Source organism: Taudactylus pleione, unplaced genomic scaffold (genome assembly GCF_031769625.1).
Source record: "Taudactylus pleione unplaced genomic scaffold, aTauple2 ptg000235l, whole genome shotgun sequence".
Classification (NCBI taxonomy): domain Eukaryota; kingdom Metazoa; phylum Chordata; class Amphibia; order Anura; family Myobatrachidae; genus Taudactylus; species Taudactylus pleione.
In genome coordinates, this window is record NW_028284637.1 from 1623316 (window position 1) to 1638901 (window position 15586).

The window sequence follows — 15586 nt, forward strand, 5'->3', positions numbered from 1 at the left end:
TAATGTGCCAGTATGATTTGTTTATGTGCATGCCAAACATGAATTCACGCTGAAGTCAAGCTTGGCATGCACATAAACAAACTATACTTGCACATTACGGTATAGCAACATTGAAAACTAACAAGGGACCCTTGAGAGAGGACTTCTGAGTTTCTTTCACAAAATGTTCAATTAGGCGTTTGATCTAATCCATAAAAACATCAAGTTATTGACTTTGAAATGCAACCAGCACCCATTTACTGTCACTCTCAGTGACTGCCTCCCTCATTTCATATGCCGAATGTTCCTTAATATACCACATTAACATTATTTCCCCCACCACCAACAACAAACAATACCTGGCTGTGCCAGTGTGCCAGGCTGGCACCAAACATCAGATAAAGCTGTCTCTGCTGAAAGTCTTTCTTGTCTCAGGAACTTATTATTGGCAATAATTATACTTTAGATCAGTGGCCCTGATTCAGAGCCGGACGCTCTGACAGAGCGCTCGCTCTGAATCAGGGCTGGCCTTCTTGTTTTTTAGAACGGCCTCCTGGCCGCTCGCATAGCTGTGAGTGACCACCCACAGCTCTAGCGAGCGGCCAGGAAGATGGTCTCGATGGTGAAGACCATCGGGCTTGCAACGAGACCCTTGTGTAAGTATGTACTGTGGGCTACAGGCTCTAGTCTCCCCCCCAGCCCTTATTATTACAGGCTCTCTCTCTCCCCCCCGCCCCCAGCCCTGATTATTACAGGCTCTCTCTCCCCCTCCAGCCCTTATTATTACTGGCTCTAGTCTCCCCCCCAGCCTTTATTTTTCCAGGCTCTAATCTCCCCCCCAGCCCTTATTTTTCCAGGCTCTTGTCTCCCCCCCAGCCCTTATTTTTCCAGGCTCTTGTCTCCCCCCCAGGCCCAGCCCTTAGTTTTCCAGGCTCTTGTCTCCCCCCCCCAGGCACAGCCCTTATTTTTCCAGGCTCTTGTCTCCCCCCCAGACCCAGCCCTTATTTTTCCAGGCTCTTGTCTCCCCCCCAGGCCCAGCCCTTAGTTTTCCAGGCTCTTGTCTACCCCCCAGGCCCAGCCCTTATTTTTCCAGGCTCTTGTCTCCCCCAGCCCTTCTAATTACAGGCTGTCCCTGGGCCTGCTTTTTTTACATCCTCTGCCCTGCCCAGCCCTGCTGTATCACAGCTGGGCTGGGCAGCGGCTGTGATACTGGGAGGGGCAGGGCAGCGGAAGCCGCTGTGATACTGGGGTGCCAGGTAGACTGACAGCGGCTGCGATACAGGGCTGGGCAGCGGCTGTGAATACAGGCTGTCACAGCCGCTGCCCAGCCCTGTATCACCGCCGCCGCCGGTGATTACCGTCTGGCCGCGGCTCCCACGCCCCTGCAGGCCGCCCGCACCCGCGGTCCTCAGGAAGCGGCTGCCCGCTGCCGCTCACCTCTCAACTGCAGCCAGGAACCAGCTCAATGACAACGGCTCTGCCGGCTCCCTCGTGCCTGGCCAGTGACAGCAGACTCGTCCTGGTCCTCCTCCGATCAGCACAGGCAGAGCAGCATTGAATGCACTGACTGAGCACTGGGCGCTGCTTCCTCTCTCTCCCCCTTGCTTCTTTGGCGGCTAGCACCCTCATTCGGCGCCGCCCCCAAGCCACCGTGGGGGCTGCAGGGACACTAGTTACGCCACTGATCGCAGCACTATACCAAGATATCCATCGGATCATAAAGCCGCCCACTTCCCGTTACAGACATCCGCAAGTCAGCAAAAACATTAGTAACATTGAGTAACATTGGACCCATACGCAGAGTTGTGGTTGAGCATGACATGCCTCACACCCTGCAAAGCTTCCTGTCGCCATGTAGTGCTCTGGCTGCGTATGCCATCGCTGGAGCTTAATTATGCACAACCCTGTAATGGCGTACAAATGCCCAGGCATGCCTGCATTCCTTCGACCACCCCCAAACGGTGCTTCCTGTCAATCATTTCTGTGTGCCCTGCGTGTCCGCTGTGTTCGCATACCCGATCGCAGTGGCCGGTTTGTGCACGCGCACTGCAATTCATATGCATGCGCAGAACGCAAACATTGACCGGTTGCATGCATCCGCAGCCATGCGATCTATCCAACCTGAATCAGGCCCATAATACCTACAGAAGGGCAAATGCACAGGGGGTCTCTAAATGCTAGAATGAGGAAGCCTATTTAACAAGTATGGTGGTAGTACTACTATACCTGTTCTGTAAGCGCCATCTCCTGTAATAGTGGCGGTGATAGATTAATATCATTAGAAATTAGCAGAATTCTTTGAATAAGGATTTTGAAAGTGGGTTTTAAAGTATTTTTTAATGTGTTATAAATGTAATCTGCGACTGCACAGTCTCTGATATTAGGAGGGGTGATTGGTGATCAAGGAGGGAATTCTGGGCCTGATTCAGAGCCGCTCGTAAGCGGCCGCTCGTTCGCTCTGAGCGATGTTTGCACAACTGCGCATGTGTATGGGTCGTAATGCGCATGTGCAAACCAGTCATTGCGGTCAGAAATTGAGCGCTCGCAAAACAGCGAGGGGCTGCTAATTTGATTGACAGAATGTACCGTTTGTGGGTGATAACAGGGGAAGGTGCTTGAAAACGGGGGAGTGGAGATCCGAACGCAGGCGTGCCTAACGGTAAAAAGGGCGTTTAATGGGAGTGCATAATTAGTAAAGGAGCGTCATCGACCACGTCACTTGGTTGTCTTTTAGCCTGAACTGCTCGCAGTGATTGTGGTAGGAAAAACCTACCACAAGCACTGCGAGCAGTTCAGATTCCTTTTGATGTACCTGATTAATCAAATAAATACCGGAGATGACGTGTGATGCGAATGGCAAAGGGGCGTCTTTACAAAATAGCGAGCGCCTTTTTTGTTCGCTCGCTCGGACATAGAGGCGTCAACAAACCACAATAAGTGAGCGCACAATTTAAATAGCCGGCCCCTTTTTTGAACGACCGTCCGCAAATAGCGTCCGGCTCTGAATCAGGCCCTCTATTCCATTGGACATTCCTTAAGTGTGCGTCTGATTTACAGATGGGATGAGAGAAGAGAATGAGACCGGTTACACACAAAGGGTAAGAATGAAAGGGACAGACATCCACACACGGGTCAGTGAGAAAGAGACAGGGACGGGCTCGGCTGGGGGGCAGAGTGGCACTTGCCCTCCGGGCCAATATAATTCTGATGATGACTTTGCATGCCATGGGGCAGGGGGACAATGCTCCCTCCCCACCATTATTGTGTTTTATAACACAATCAGAGCAGCCAGGCAGCATCCTCTGCCTACCTCCCAGCCGCCAGCCACATCCATTGTGCAGTCAGTGGGCCTGATTCAGAGATGGACGCTTTTTCATTTGCGGCTGCGTCTTTGTACACAGTGGTACTGCGAATATATGCTGATCCGCAGCTTGTGTGCAAAGAGGCACCATCGGTCGCACATTGATCACGCCATCAATCTCCTAAGCAACCCTACGCAGCCGCTGGTAGCGAGACACCCATGAAACGCTCAAACGCTCGTGACATACCCGCGTTTAACTAACCACCACTCCATCCACTGTTACCGCCCATAAATGCACAATAACTGTCAATCACTTTGCGTCCAAAATCTTGCTGCGACTGCTGCCTGTAACTAATCCAGACAGGTGTCCCACACAGTACAACTGTTATGTCTACATATTTAGTAAATATGTGAGAAACCAACAATTCAGCTGTATCATGTTCATGTATAGCATTAAACACATTACACAATCTACTAACTGCAATTGTGGGGAAACACTGGCAGAAAATTATACATTCAGAAAATGAATCAATATTAATAATAGCAGAGAGATCATGACATGAAAATGACCCAGGATTAAACATACAGGGGTAGATGTACTAGAGAGAGAAAGTGGATGGCAATAACGTGCCAACAACCACATCCACACCCACATCAGACAAACCACGCCTACAGAGTTTTTTCATATTTCCATCACAAATTGCTGGTACAAAGGTTGGGGCCACTTGCTTGTATTTGCCACTATGCTGGAAACATTGAAGGAGAAACAGAGGGAATGAGACACATTCATAGGGTAGAGAGAGCTATGCACATACTGTACATACATATATACTAGGGGTGTGCACCGGCCACTTTTCGTGTTTTGTGTTTTGGTTTTGGATCTGGATCTTTCTTCGTGTTTTGGATCTGGATTGGTTTTGCCAAAACCACCCTTCCGTGTTTTGGGTTCTGGGTTTTGTGTTTTGGATCTGTATTTTTTTGAAAAAAAGCATAAAAACAGCTAAAATCACAGAATTTGTAGGTTTTTCTGCTCCTATGCTATTATTAACCTCAATAACCTTAATTTCCACTCATTTCCAGTCTATTCTGAACACCTCACACCTCACAATAGTGTTTTTATGTCCAAAAGGTTGCACCGAGGTAGCTGGATGACTATGCTAAGCGACACGAGTGGGCGGCACAAACACGTGACCCATCTAGGAGTGACACTGCAGTGGCAGGCAGGATGGCAGTTAGAAAAACTAGGCCCCAAACTGTACATAATGCAAAGAAAAAAAGAGGTGCAAGATGGAATTGTCCTTGGGCCCTCCCACCCACCCTTATGTTGTATAAACAGGACATGCACACTTTAACAAATCAATCATTTCAGCGCCAGGGTCTGCCACACAACTGTGGCTGAAATTATTGGTTCGTTTGGGCCCCCACAAAACAAGCTGGCAATTAATGTGTCCCTGCACAAACTGGCTCTACGGAGGCAAGATGTCATCCTCATCCTCCTCATCCACCGATTCCTCACCCTCTTCAGTGTGTACATCCTCATCCTCACAAAGTATTAACTCGTCCCCACTTGAATCCACCACCACAGGTCCCTCTGTACCTTCTGGAGGCTGGTCTCCCTGGAAGAGCTGATAATTCATTTTGATGAACATCATCTTCTCCACATTCTGTGGAAGCAACCTCCTACGCCTTTCGCTGACAAGGTTCCCGGCTGCACTAAACACTCTTTCGGAGTACACACTGGAGGGGGGGCAACTCAGGTAAAATAGAGCCAGTTTGTACAGGGGCCTCCAAATTGCCTCTTTTTCCTGCCAGTACAGGTATGGACTGTCTGACATGCCTACTTGGATGCTGTCACCGATGTAATCCTCCACCATTCTGTCAATGGTGACAGTATCATATGCAGTGACAGTAGACATGTCAGAAATTGTTGCCAGGTCCTTCAGTCCGGACCAGATGTCCAAACTTGGTCCTGCCTGCCCTGCATCACCGCCAGCGGGTTGCTTAGGATACCTAAGTTTTTTCCTGGCAGCCCCAGTTGCGGGAGAAAATGAAGAAGGAGCCGTTGACGTGTCACGTTCCGCTTCAGCTGACAGTGTGTTCACCAGCAGGTCTTTGCACCTCTGCAGGCTTGTGTCGGCCGGAAAGAGAGACACCACATAGGCTTTAAACCTAGGATCGAGCACGGTGGCCAAAATGTAGTGGTCTGATTTCAACAGATTGACCACCCTGGAATCCTGGCAAAGCGAATGAAGGGCTTCATCCACAAGTCCCACATGCCGAGCGGAATCGCTCCGTCTTAGCTCCTCCTTCACTTTCTCCAGCTGCTTCTGCAAAAGCCTGATGAGGGGAATGACCTGACTCAAGCTGGCAGTGTCTGAACTGACTTCACGTGTGGCAAGTTCGAAGGGCTGAAGAACCTTGCACAACACGGAAATCATTCTCCACTGCGCTTGAGTCAGGTGCATACCCCCTCCTTTGCCTATGTCATAGGTGGATGTATAGGCTTGTATGGCCTTTTGCTGCTCCTCCATCCTCTGAAGCATATAGAGGGTTGAGTTCCACCGCGTCACAACCTCTTGCTTCAGGTGATGGCGGGGCAGGTTCAAGAGTGTTTGCTGGCGCTCCAGTCTTCGGCACGCAGTCGCTGAATGGCGAAAGTGGCCAGAAATTTTTCGGGCCACCCAAAGCGTCTCCTGCACGCCCCTGTCGCTTTTCAGAAAATTCTGCACCACCAAGTTTATTGTGTGAGCAAAACATGGGACGTGCTGGAATTTGCCCAGATGTAATGCCCGCACAATATTGGTGGCGTTGTCAGATATCACAAATCCCCAGGAGAGTCTAAGTGGGGTAAGCCACTGGGCGATGATTTCCCTCAGTTTCTCTAAGAGGTTGTCGGCGGTGTGCCTCTTACTGAAACCGGTGATACACAGCGTAGCCTGCCTTGTAACGAGCTGGCGTTTCTGAGATGCTGCTACTGGTGACGCTGCTGCTGTTGCTGCGTAAGGTGATACATCTACCCAGTGGGCTGTCACAGTCATATAGTCCTTAGTCTGCCCTGTTCCACTTGTCCACATGTCCGTGGTTAAGTGGACATTGTGTACAACGGCATTTTTCAGGACACTGAGGACACTTTTTCTGACGTTTCTGTACAGTCTCGGTATCGCCTGCCTAGTGAAGTGGAATCTAGACGGGATTTGGAACCGGGGACACACTACCTCCATCAATTGTCTAAATCCCACTGCACTAATGGCGGATACCGGACGCACGTCTAACACCAACATAGCAGTCAAGGCCTCAGTTATACGTTTTGCTTCAGGATGACTGCTGTCGTACTTCATCCTCCTCGCTAAGGACTGTTGGAGGGTCAATTGTTTAGTAAAAGTAGTGGTGTTCCTACTTCCTCTCTGGGATGATGAACGACTCCCAGCAGCAGCAACAGCAGCAGCGGCAGCAGTAGGCGTAGCAATGCAGGATCCTCCGGAGGAATCCCGGATAGGAGAGTCAGTCATGCCAGTGATATGGCCTGCAGGACTACTTCCGATCCTGACTAAGGAGGAAATTGACGAGGAGGGAGTTGACGGTGTGGTTTGCAGGCGCTTGGATACAACAGGACAACGGGATTTAGGTGTCCCTGGACTGCTTACGGTCTGAGCCAAAGTTTCTGAACTTGACAGTAACTTTTTATGAACGCGCTGCAGGTGCCGTATAAGGGAGGATGTTCCTAGGTGGTTGACGTCCCTACCCCTACTTATTTCACCTTTACATATGGTACATATGGCAAGACAGTTGTTGTCTGGATTTGGATAGAAATATTGCCAGACCAAAGAGGTGGAATGTTTGGTCTTCTGCCCAGGCATGACCGTGATGGGCTTTTTCATCCCACGGACAACAACTGTCTCCCCCGGAGCCTGATTTAAACAAACCACATCACCATCAGAATCCTCCTCGCCAACTTCCTCCTCAGCGCCAGCTACACCAGTATCCTCATCCTGTTGTACTTCAACAGTGACATCTTCAATTTGCATATCAGCAAGTGGACTGTGGGTGCTCCTTTCAGCACTTGCAGGGGGCGTGCAAATGGTGGAAAGAGCCACCTCTTCCCGTCCAGTGCTGGGAAGGTCAGGCATCGCAACCACCACCACACTTGGACTCTCTTTGGGGATTTGTGATATCTTCTTAGAAAGCACAGTTCTTCGCTGTGCTTTTGCCAGCTTAACTCTTTTGATTTTTTTAGTGGGAGGAGTGCTTCCATCGTCATGTGAAGCTGAACCACTAGTCATGAACATACTAGGGATCGACCTTAGCCGTTCCTTGCCACTCCGTGTCGTAAATGGCATATTGGCAAGTTTACGTTTCTCTTCAGCTGATTTAAATGTCTTTTTCAAGGTCATTTTCCTGAACTTTGCCATTTGGGATTGTATGTGCCCTCTACTATGACATTGGGCATCGGCCTTGGCAGACGACGTTGATGGCATGTTATCGTCTATGTCATGACTAGTGGCAGCAGCTTCAGCACTAGGAGGAAGTGGTTCTTGATCTTTCTCTATTTTATTTTTATCGGAGAAAGTTTGGTCCTCCATTTATGTTATATCGATTTGATATATACGTGCGGCTAAACACAGAAAATAAATTTTTTTTTGGTTCGGACTGGAGTGTACTTTGTGGGTTACAGCACCCTTTAACGGTCAAGCCAGCCGGCCCTTTACTTATGACACAGGCGCACTCTTGGCACTACTTTGTTGATGCACGTGCGGCTACTGCGCACACAATTCACAAACACAGAAAATAATTTTTTTTTGGTTTGGACTGGAGTGTACTTTGGGGGTTACAGCACCCTTTAACGGTCAAGCCAGCCGGCCCTTTACTTATGACACAGGCGCACGCTTGGCACTACTTTGTTGATGCACGTGCGGCTACTGCGCACACAATTCACAAACACAGAAAATAATTTTTTTTTGGTTTGGACTGGAGTGTACTTTCGGGGGTTACAGCACCCTTAACGGTCAAGCCAGCCGGCCCTTTACTTATGACACAGGCGCACGCTTGGCACTACTTTGTTGATGCACGTGCGGCTACTGCGCACACAATTCACAAACACAGAAAATAATTTTTTTTTGGTTTGGACTGGAGTGTACTTTCGGGGGTTACAGCACCCTTTAACGGTCAAGCCAGCCGGCCCTTTACTTATGACACAGGCGCACGCTTGGCACTACTTTGTTGATGCACGTGCGGCTACTGCGCACACAATTCACAAACACAGAAAATAATTTTTTTTTAGGTTTGGACTGGAGTGTACTTTCGGGGGTTACAGCACCCTTAACGGTCAAGCCAGCCGGCCCTTTACTTATGACACAGGCGCACGCTTGGCACTACTTTGTTGATGCACGTGCGGCTACTGCGCACACAATTCACAAACACAGAAAATAATTTTTTTTTGGTTTGGACTGGAGTGTACTTTCGGGGGTTACAGCACCCTTAACGGTCAAGCCAGCCGGCCCTTTACTTATGACACAGGCGCACGCTTGGCACTACTTTGTTGATGCACGTGCGGCTACTGCGCACACAATTCACAAACACAGAAAATAATTTTTTTTTTGGTTTGGACTGGAGTGTACTTTCGGGGGTTACAGCACCCTTAACGGTCAAGCCAGCCGGCCCTTTACTTATGACACAGGCGCACGCTTGACACTACTTTGTTGATGCACGTGCGGCTACTGCGCACACAATTCACAAACACAGAAAATAATTTTTTTTTGGTTTGGACTGGAGTGTACTTTCAGGGGTTACAGCACCCTTTAACGGTCAAGCCAGCCGGCCCTTTACTTATGACACAGGCGCACGCTTGGCACTACTTTGTTGATGCACGTGCGGCTACTGCGCACACAATTCACAAACACAGAAAATAATTTTTTTTTTGGTTTGGACTGGAGTGTACTTTCGGGGGTTACAGCACCCTTAACGGTCAAGCCAGCCGGCCCTTTACTTATGACACAGGCGCACGCTTGGCACTACTTTGTTGATGCACGTGCGTCTACTGCGCACACAATTCACAAACACAGAAAATAATTTTTTTTTGGTTTGGACTGGAGTGTACTTTCGGGGGTTACAGCACCCTTTAACGGTCAAGCCAGCCGGCCCTTTACTTATGACACAGGGGCACTCTTGGCACTACTTTGTTGATGCACGTGCGGCTACTGCGCACACAATTCACAAACACAGAAAATATTTTTTTTTTAGGTTTGGACTGGAGTGTACTTTCGGGGGTTACAGCACCCTTAACGGTCAAGCCAGCCGGCCCTTTACTTATGACACAGGCGCACGCTTGGCACTACTTTGTTGATGCACGTGCGGCTACTGCGCACACAATTCACAAACACAGAAAATAATTTTTTTTTGGTTTGGACTGGAGTGTACTTTCGGGGGTTACAGCACCCTTTAACGGTCAAGCCAGCCGGCCCTTTACTTATGACACAGGCGCACGCTTGGCACTACTTTGTTGATGCACGTGCGGCTACTGCGCACACAATTCACAAACACAGAAAATAATTTTTTTTTAGGTTTGGACTGGAGTGTACTTTCGGGGGTTACAGCACCCTTAACGGTCAAGCCAGCCGGCCCTTTACTTATGACACAGGCGCACGCTTGGCACTACTTTGTTGATGCACGTGCGGCTACTGCGCACACAATTCACAAACACAGAAAATAATTTTTTTTTTGGTTTGGACTGGAGTGTACTTTCGGGGGTTACAGCACCCTTAACGGTCAAGCCAGCCGGCCCTTTACTTATGACACAGGCGCACGCTTGGCACTACTTTGTTGATGCACGTGCGGCTACTGCGCACACAATTCACAAACACAGAAAATAATTTTTTTTTTGGTTTGGACTGGAGTGTACTTTCGGGGGTTACAGCACCCTTAACGGTCAAGCCAGCCGGCCCTTTACTTATGACACAGGCGCACGCTTGGCACTACTTTGTTGATGCACGTGCGGCTACTGCGCACACAATTCACAAACACAGAAAATATATTATTTTTTTAGCACTTGGGGGGAGCACCCCTGATGGACAGAGCACCCCCTGGACAACACTACAGCACCCCTTTAGGACTGGGACACTGCACAGGACTTTGGAGTGGACACAGCCCCTATGGAGAACTGACTGCACAACACAGTCCAGCCAGCCCCTATGGACTTTGAAGTAGTGGACACAGCCCCTATTAACAACAGCAGCACAGCACAACACAGCCAGCCCCTATGGACTTTGAAGTAGTGGACAACAGCAGCACTACACTACACTACACTACACAGCACTAACTCCCACCCTCCCTCTTCACTGTCCACAGCCGAGTGAGAAAATGGCGCCGACGCGGGTACCTTATATAGGATCCAAAACCCGCGAGACTCGGAAGGCGGGATGATGACGTTTTGCCTCGATGTCAGATCCGAGTCAGGCGGGAAAAGTCGAGCCTGACTCGGATCGGACTCGGATCGGGGGGGCTCGGGGGGGTTCGGATTTCAGAAATCCGAACCCGCTCACCCCTAATATATACATACATACATACGTTCTCTCACACACAAAGTTGGGGGTCAGAACGCTATTTATTGAGGAGGCATCAGTATAGGAATGCAGCCATTTAGGGGACTGCTAGCATATATATATATATATATATATATATATATATTATATATATATATATAATTATATATATATCCATCTACATATAATTCTACTCTGAGTTCCTGTCATTGAAGTTGAAAGGAGACGCCTGCTGCTCACTGTTGCAATGTTCCAGTCTGCATGCTACAGATTGAAGATTATGCAGCAAGCACTTAATAAATACACGTTGTTCTAGCACTTTGTCAATGCTCAATGCAGGGACCAAGAAACAGTTCACTACAATAAAACCAAGGGCTGCATATCTGGATAGTGCTGGGGGCAGGGTATGTGCTCTACCTGTATGTGGCCCGCACTGCCTTGTTTATGGCACTGCCTTGTTTATGGCAATGGGGAAGTGTGTGGCCCATGGCATAGCCTGCTTCAGGAGCTGGCAGTTCTAGCACATGGGGAATTTCTGGGCAACTGGAAATCCTCCTTATTGCATCCAAGACTGCTTCATACTGTTTATCACTTGTCCAGACCTGACTAAGTTTATGACATATGCATGTTCCTAATAGCTATATACTTGATATTGGGGAAATATGATATACTTTATTTTTAAAATTTTACAACAATACCAAATGAAACAGGTATCCCTTTAAATGGGATACAGTCAGGATGCCGGCGGACGGGATGCCAGACGTCAGTATATCAACATTGGAATCCCAATGCCTGTCAGAATGCCGACGCCGGCATCCCAAAGGGATCAAGATACCGACGTCCCGAAGGTTAGTATGCGGGTTAGGGTTAGGCCCGGGATGGGGGGGGTTAGGTTTAGGGACCTGCCGGGGTGGGTTAGGGTTAGGCACCGACCAGGGAGGGTTAGGTTGCAGACAGGGGGGGTTACGGTTAGGCACCACCAGGGGAGGGTAGTTTAGGGTGCGGGAAGGGGGGATTAGGCTTAGGAGCCACTGTGGAGAGGTTAGGGTTAGGCACCACTGAGGGGAGGTTAGGGTTAGGCACCACCAAGGGAGGGTTAGGGTGGAGAGGGGGAGGGTTAGCCTACTTAACTGCCCCTGTCGGGATCTTCAACATCGGGATGCCTCTGTCTGTCTTCTGACCGCTGGCATCCTGTCTGCCGGTAAATCATACTGATTCCCCTTTAAATGACCTAGAGCAGCAAAATGTCTGTATGGGTAAGTCATTTGGTCCTGCAGGTCATTAACAGGGACCTTCCTGTGTGCATATAAAAGGAGTCTCACATGATGACTTGCTTCCCTATTGTAAGTAATGTCACTGTTGGGCCATGGTCAGTTATAACTAGATATCCAATTATAACCAGTATATTAGATGATCACTCACACTGTATTCTTCTCCTGTTTCTGCAGAATGGAGCAGCAAATGGCACTCTGTACAAGAGGGAGTTCAAGGAGTCCTTTGAAGAAGCGCCATTGTACATTCCCATGCTCACCTACCTTGGTTATGGAATTCTCATCTTATTTGGTTACTTACGGGATTTCCTGAGAGCATGCAGGCTGGAAAAGTGCCACATGGCTGAGGAAAGGAAAGAGCAGAAAGTAAGGTTACTTTATGCCCAAGTATGATTACACAAATGTATAGCATCTGAACTCCCTATCATTTAGTGACAAACGTCTGCAAGGAGCAGATGAGAATTTTTATACATTCTGTTTCTTCAGCATATTTAATATTTTCTCTGAGTGCTAGTGTGTGAGACCCTAAGACCATTTCATAGATCATTCAAATAAGGTGAAACAGACAATACCTGAATCTTATTTTGATATTAGTTTCTCCATTGCTATCGGCTTCACTAACTACTAAGGCCCTCATTCAGAGCCGTACGCTCTGAGCAGAGCGCACGCTCTGAATGAGGGCCGGCCTCCATTTTCATGGAGCGTCCTCCTGGACGCTCGTATAGCTGTGTCACCACCCACAGGCTATACGAGCGTGCATTGTGATGGTCGCGATGGTCGAGACCATCGCGACCATCGAATTTGCGAGCCGGAGCCTGCGGTTGAGGTTTTCAACCGCAAGCTCCGGAGTGATTTTGGCTCTATCAGAGCCAAAATCACTCCCACTGACATCACTAGTGATGTCAGTGGGCCGGCTTCTGACGGGAGGCGTTCCCGTGGGAACGCCCCCGTCAGGGAGGCACGCCCCCGGCACGCCCACCAAAGGGGGCGTGCTGTCAATCAACATTGACAGCACGCCCCCTTTGATCGGACACAACGAGCGAAGGACTTTCCTTCGCTCGTCGCGTCTGGCGCATGCGCACGACGGAGCTCCCTCCGTCGTGCGCATGCTCAGTCCATAACATCGACCCACTTGCGAGCGGACAGCCGCTCGCGAGTGGGTCTGAATCAGGCCCTAAATTACTTAAGTTCTTTAAAGCAAAATCTGGTTCAGAATGTCGACATTCAGGGTGTCAACGCCAAAATGTTGACATGGCTTGAATGTCAACAATCAGAATGTGGACATAGGGCCTGATTCAGCAAGGATCGCAACTGCGATTATGCACGCAAACGGCCGATTGTTGCATTCTATGCATCGCAGTGCACGTGCGCGAACACTGCACACTCCACTGCGATTGCGACTGCGATCACAGTAGCTACGCAGACCCATGGTAGAGTGATTGACAGGAAGTGCTGTTTGGGGGTGGTGATGGGGGGTGGTCGGCGAAATGCAGGCGTGTCAGTGCGTTTGAACGCTGTTGCAGGGGCGCGCATAAATTAGTCACTGCGATGCCGTATGCAGCTACGAGGTTAGCAATTCCCGAGTAAGGTCAGAGCTTGTGCAAGTGGGTTTGAGGCTGCGATGGTACTCAATGTTACCGATGGTTTCGCAGCCTTGCTAAGTATTACGGATGTGTGTAATTTGAGGTGGGCGTCCTTATGTAGTGCTGCGTCGGCATAGCGATCGCAGAGGATTAGTATATCATCCCAGTGAGACTGTGTGCGTAATTGCTATTGCAATCGCAAAATGTCGACAATGCTGACAATGACAGGGGGCTTGATTCAGAGGTGGACGCAGTGACGACGTCGGACGCAAGCAGCTGATGTTTTCAGTCTGTGCATGCGTACGGATGGCTGCTGCCGGGGGATGCGGAGCGAATCTGGATGCATAGAGGTGGAATTTCTGTCTGCATATCTGGACCATGACAGGGGTGTGGCTAGCCAGACGTGGGGGTATCGCGGTCAGCGACTGTGACTTCTTTGCAGTTTCACTGATATCGGTGGCCATGTTCAGGTGGACATTCTGCTCCTCCATACAGCTGGTGCAATGTTTGATGGAGCCACTAATTAGCACCGCAGCTGGTGGGCATCACTGTACAAATTCCATCAGCTTCAGCATTAGCATAAAGACACAGTCACTCTGCATAAAGACATGCAGTCACCAAGGCATTAGTGTCCACCTCTGAATCATGCCCTGGATGTCAACATGACATAATGCTGACATTGTGAATGTCAGCAGAAAGAATGTTGACGATTTTAGCCAATTTTAGGGTTAGGGTTCAGTTTAGATTTAGGCTGGGGTTAGGGTTAGTCCAGCCTCTACCGGGCAGGGCAGTTATCTCAGAAATCTAAGCAAGGCAGTCATCTTGGATACCTCTGGAAAGGAGGTAAGAATTGCATCCCCGGGATAAAGATTGGACACTAAGAAAAGAAGGTAAAGACAAGATCCTCAGGAAAGGAGATAAAACCTGGAACCTCAGGAAAGGACTCACAGTAAAGACTGTACCGGCTGAGAGGAAAGAAGGTGTAGATCCATAGACTCTCAGCATAGGAAGTAAAGACTGTACCCTTAGTAGAGGTGCTAATGATTGGACCATAAGAAAAGGAGATAAAAACTGAACCCTCAGAGAAAAGGAAAAGACCTTTGCAAGAGTAGGTAAGCACCAACTCTCATGAAAAGACTGAGATCTCACTAAAGGAGCTAAAGACAAGACCCTGGGAAAGGAGGTAAAGATTGGACCCTCGGAAGAAGAAGTAATGTCAGAAGCCCCATAATAGGAAGAAAGGCTATGTCATAACGCTGGTCTGATCTCCTGAGTTATTAATTTTAACATGCAAACCAGGGGCTAAATCCATAACGCCTAACTGCAAAACATTTGTTTGCACTATGCAACCCTGTCTCTCACACACATATGCTGGTCATAGTTTGATGTTGTTCAATCTGCTCTGTAAATCTTTGAGAACTGATGGCTGTCTACACCCTGGCCTTGTTCATCCAGTCCCTGGATTATTTATTTCAGTCATCAGTTGGATTGCCCGGCTGTGTGTCTCCTTATCATATTTTCACTAATCCGTGAGTACTCTGCAACACCCAAGCATGCTGCAGACATTTTGGCATATTCCAGTTTTCATTTGGATTTCCCTGCTGTGTGACTCTTCATGATCATTTTAATCTGCAACACCTAAACCTAAGCAAACTCCAGAGATCTTTGAATATTTTAGTTCTCATTTGGTTTTCCCTTCTGTGTTACCAATTACCGCAAAAATAATTCTGGACTCCGTTATTCTGCTGCATTTCCTGATCTTCAAACCCAAACCTTTTACTACAGCTTGTATCTCCTTACACAGTTGTCACCATTTCCAGCTTACTTTGTGCAACAGGACTTTTATGACTTTTATCATTATTTTTGGTTCATGCTCTGCCATGTGCTGGATTAATCAGTTGTTGTATTACATTCCTG

At 48.7% G+C, this 15586-nt stretch overlaps 1 protein-coding gene across 2 annotated transcripts in view; it reads left to right on the forward strand.

Annotated features, from left to right (window-relative positions):
* The window catches only part of LOC148516875 (serine palmitoyltransferase 3-like), a 96595-nt gene that overhangs the window by 17817 nt on the left and 63192 nt on the right, over positions 1-15586 (forward strand). For both annotated transcript variants that reach the window (XM_088479449.1, XM_088479450.1), the window contains exon 2: positions 12264-12452. In XM_088479449.1, the coding sequence (XP_088335575.1) occupies positions 12264-12452 (189 nt within the window). The remainder of the gene's footprint in view (positions 1-12263; positions 12453-15586) is intronic.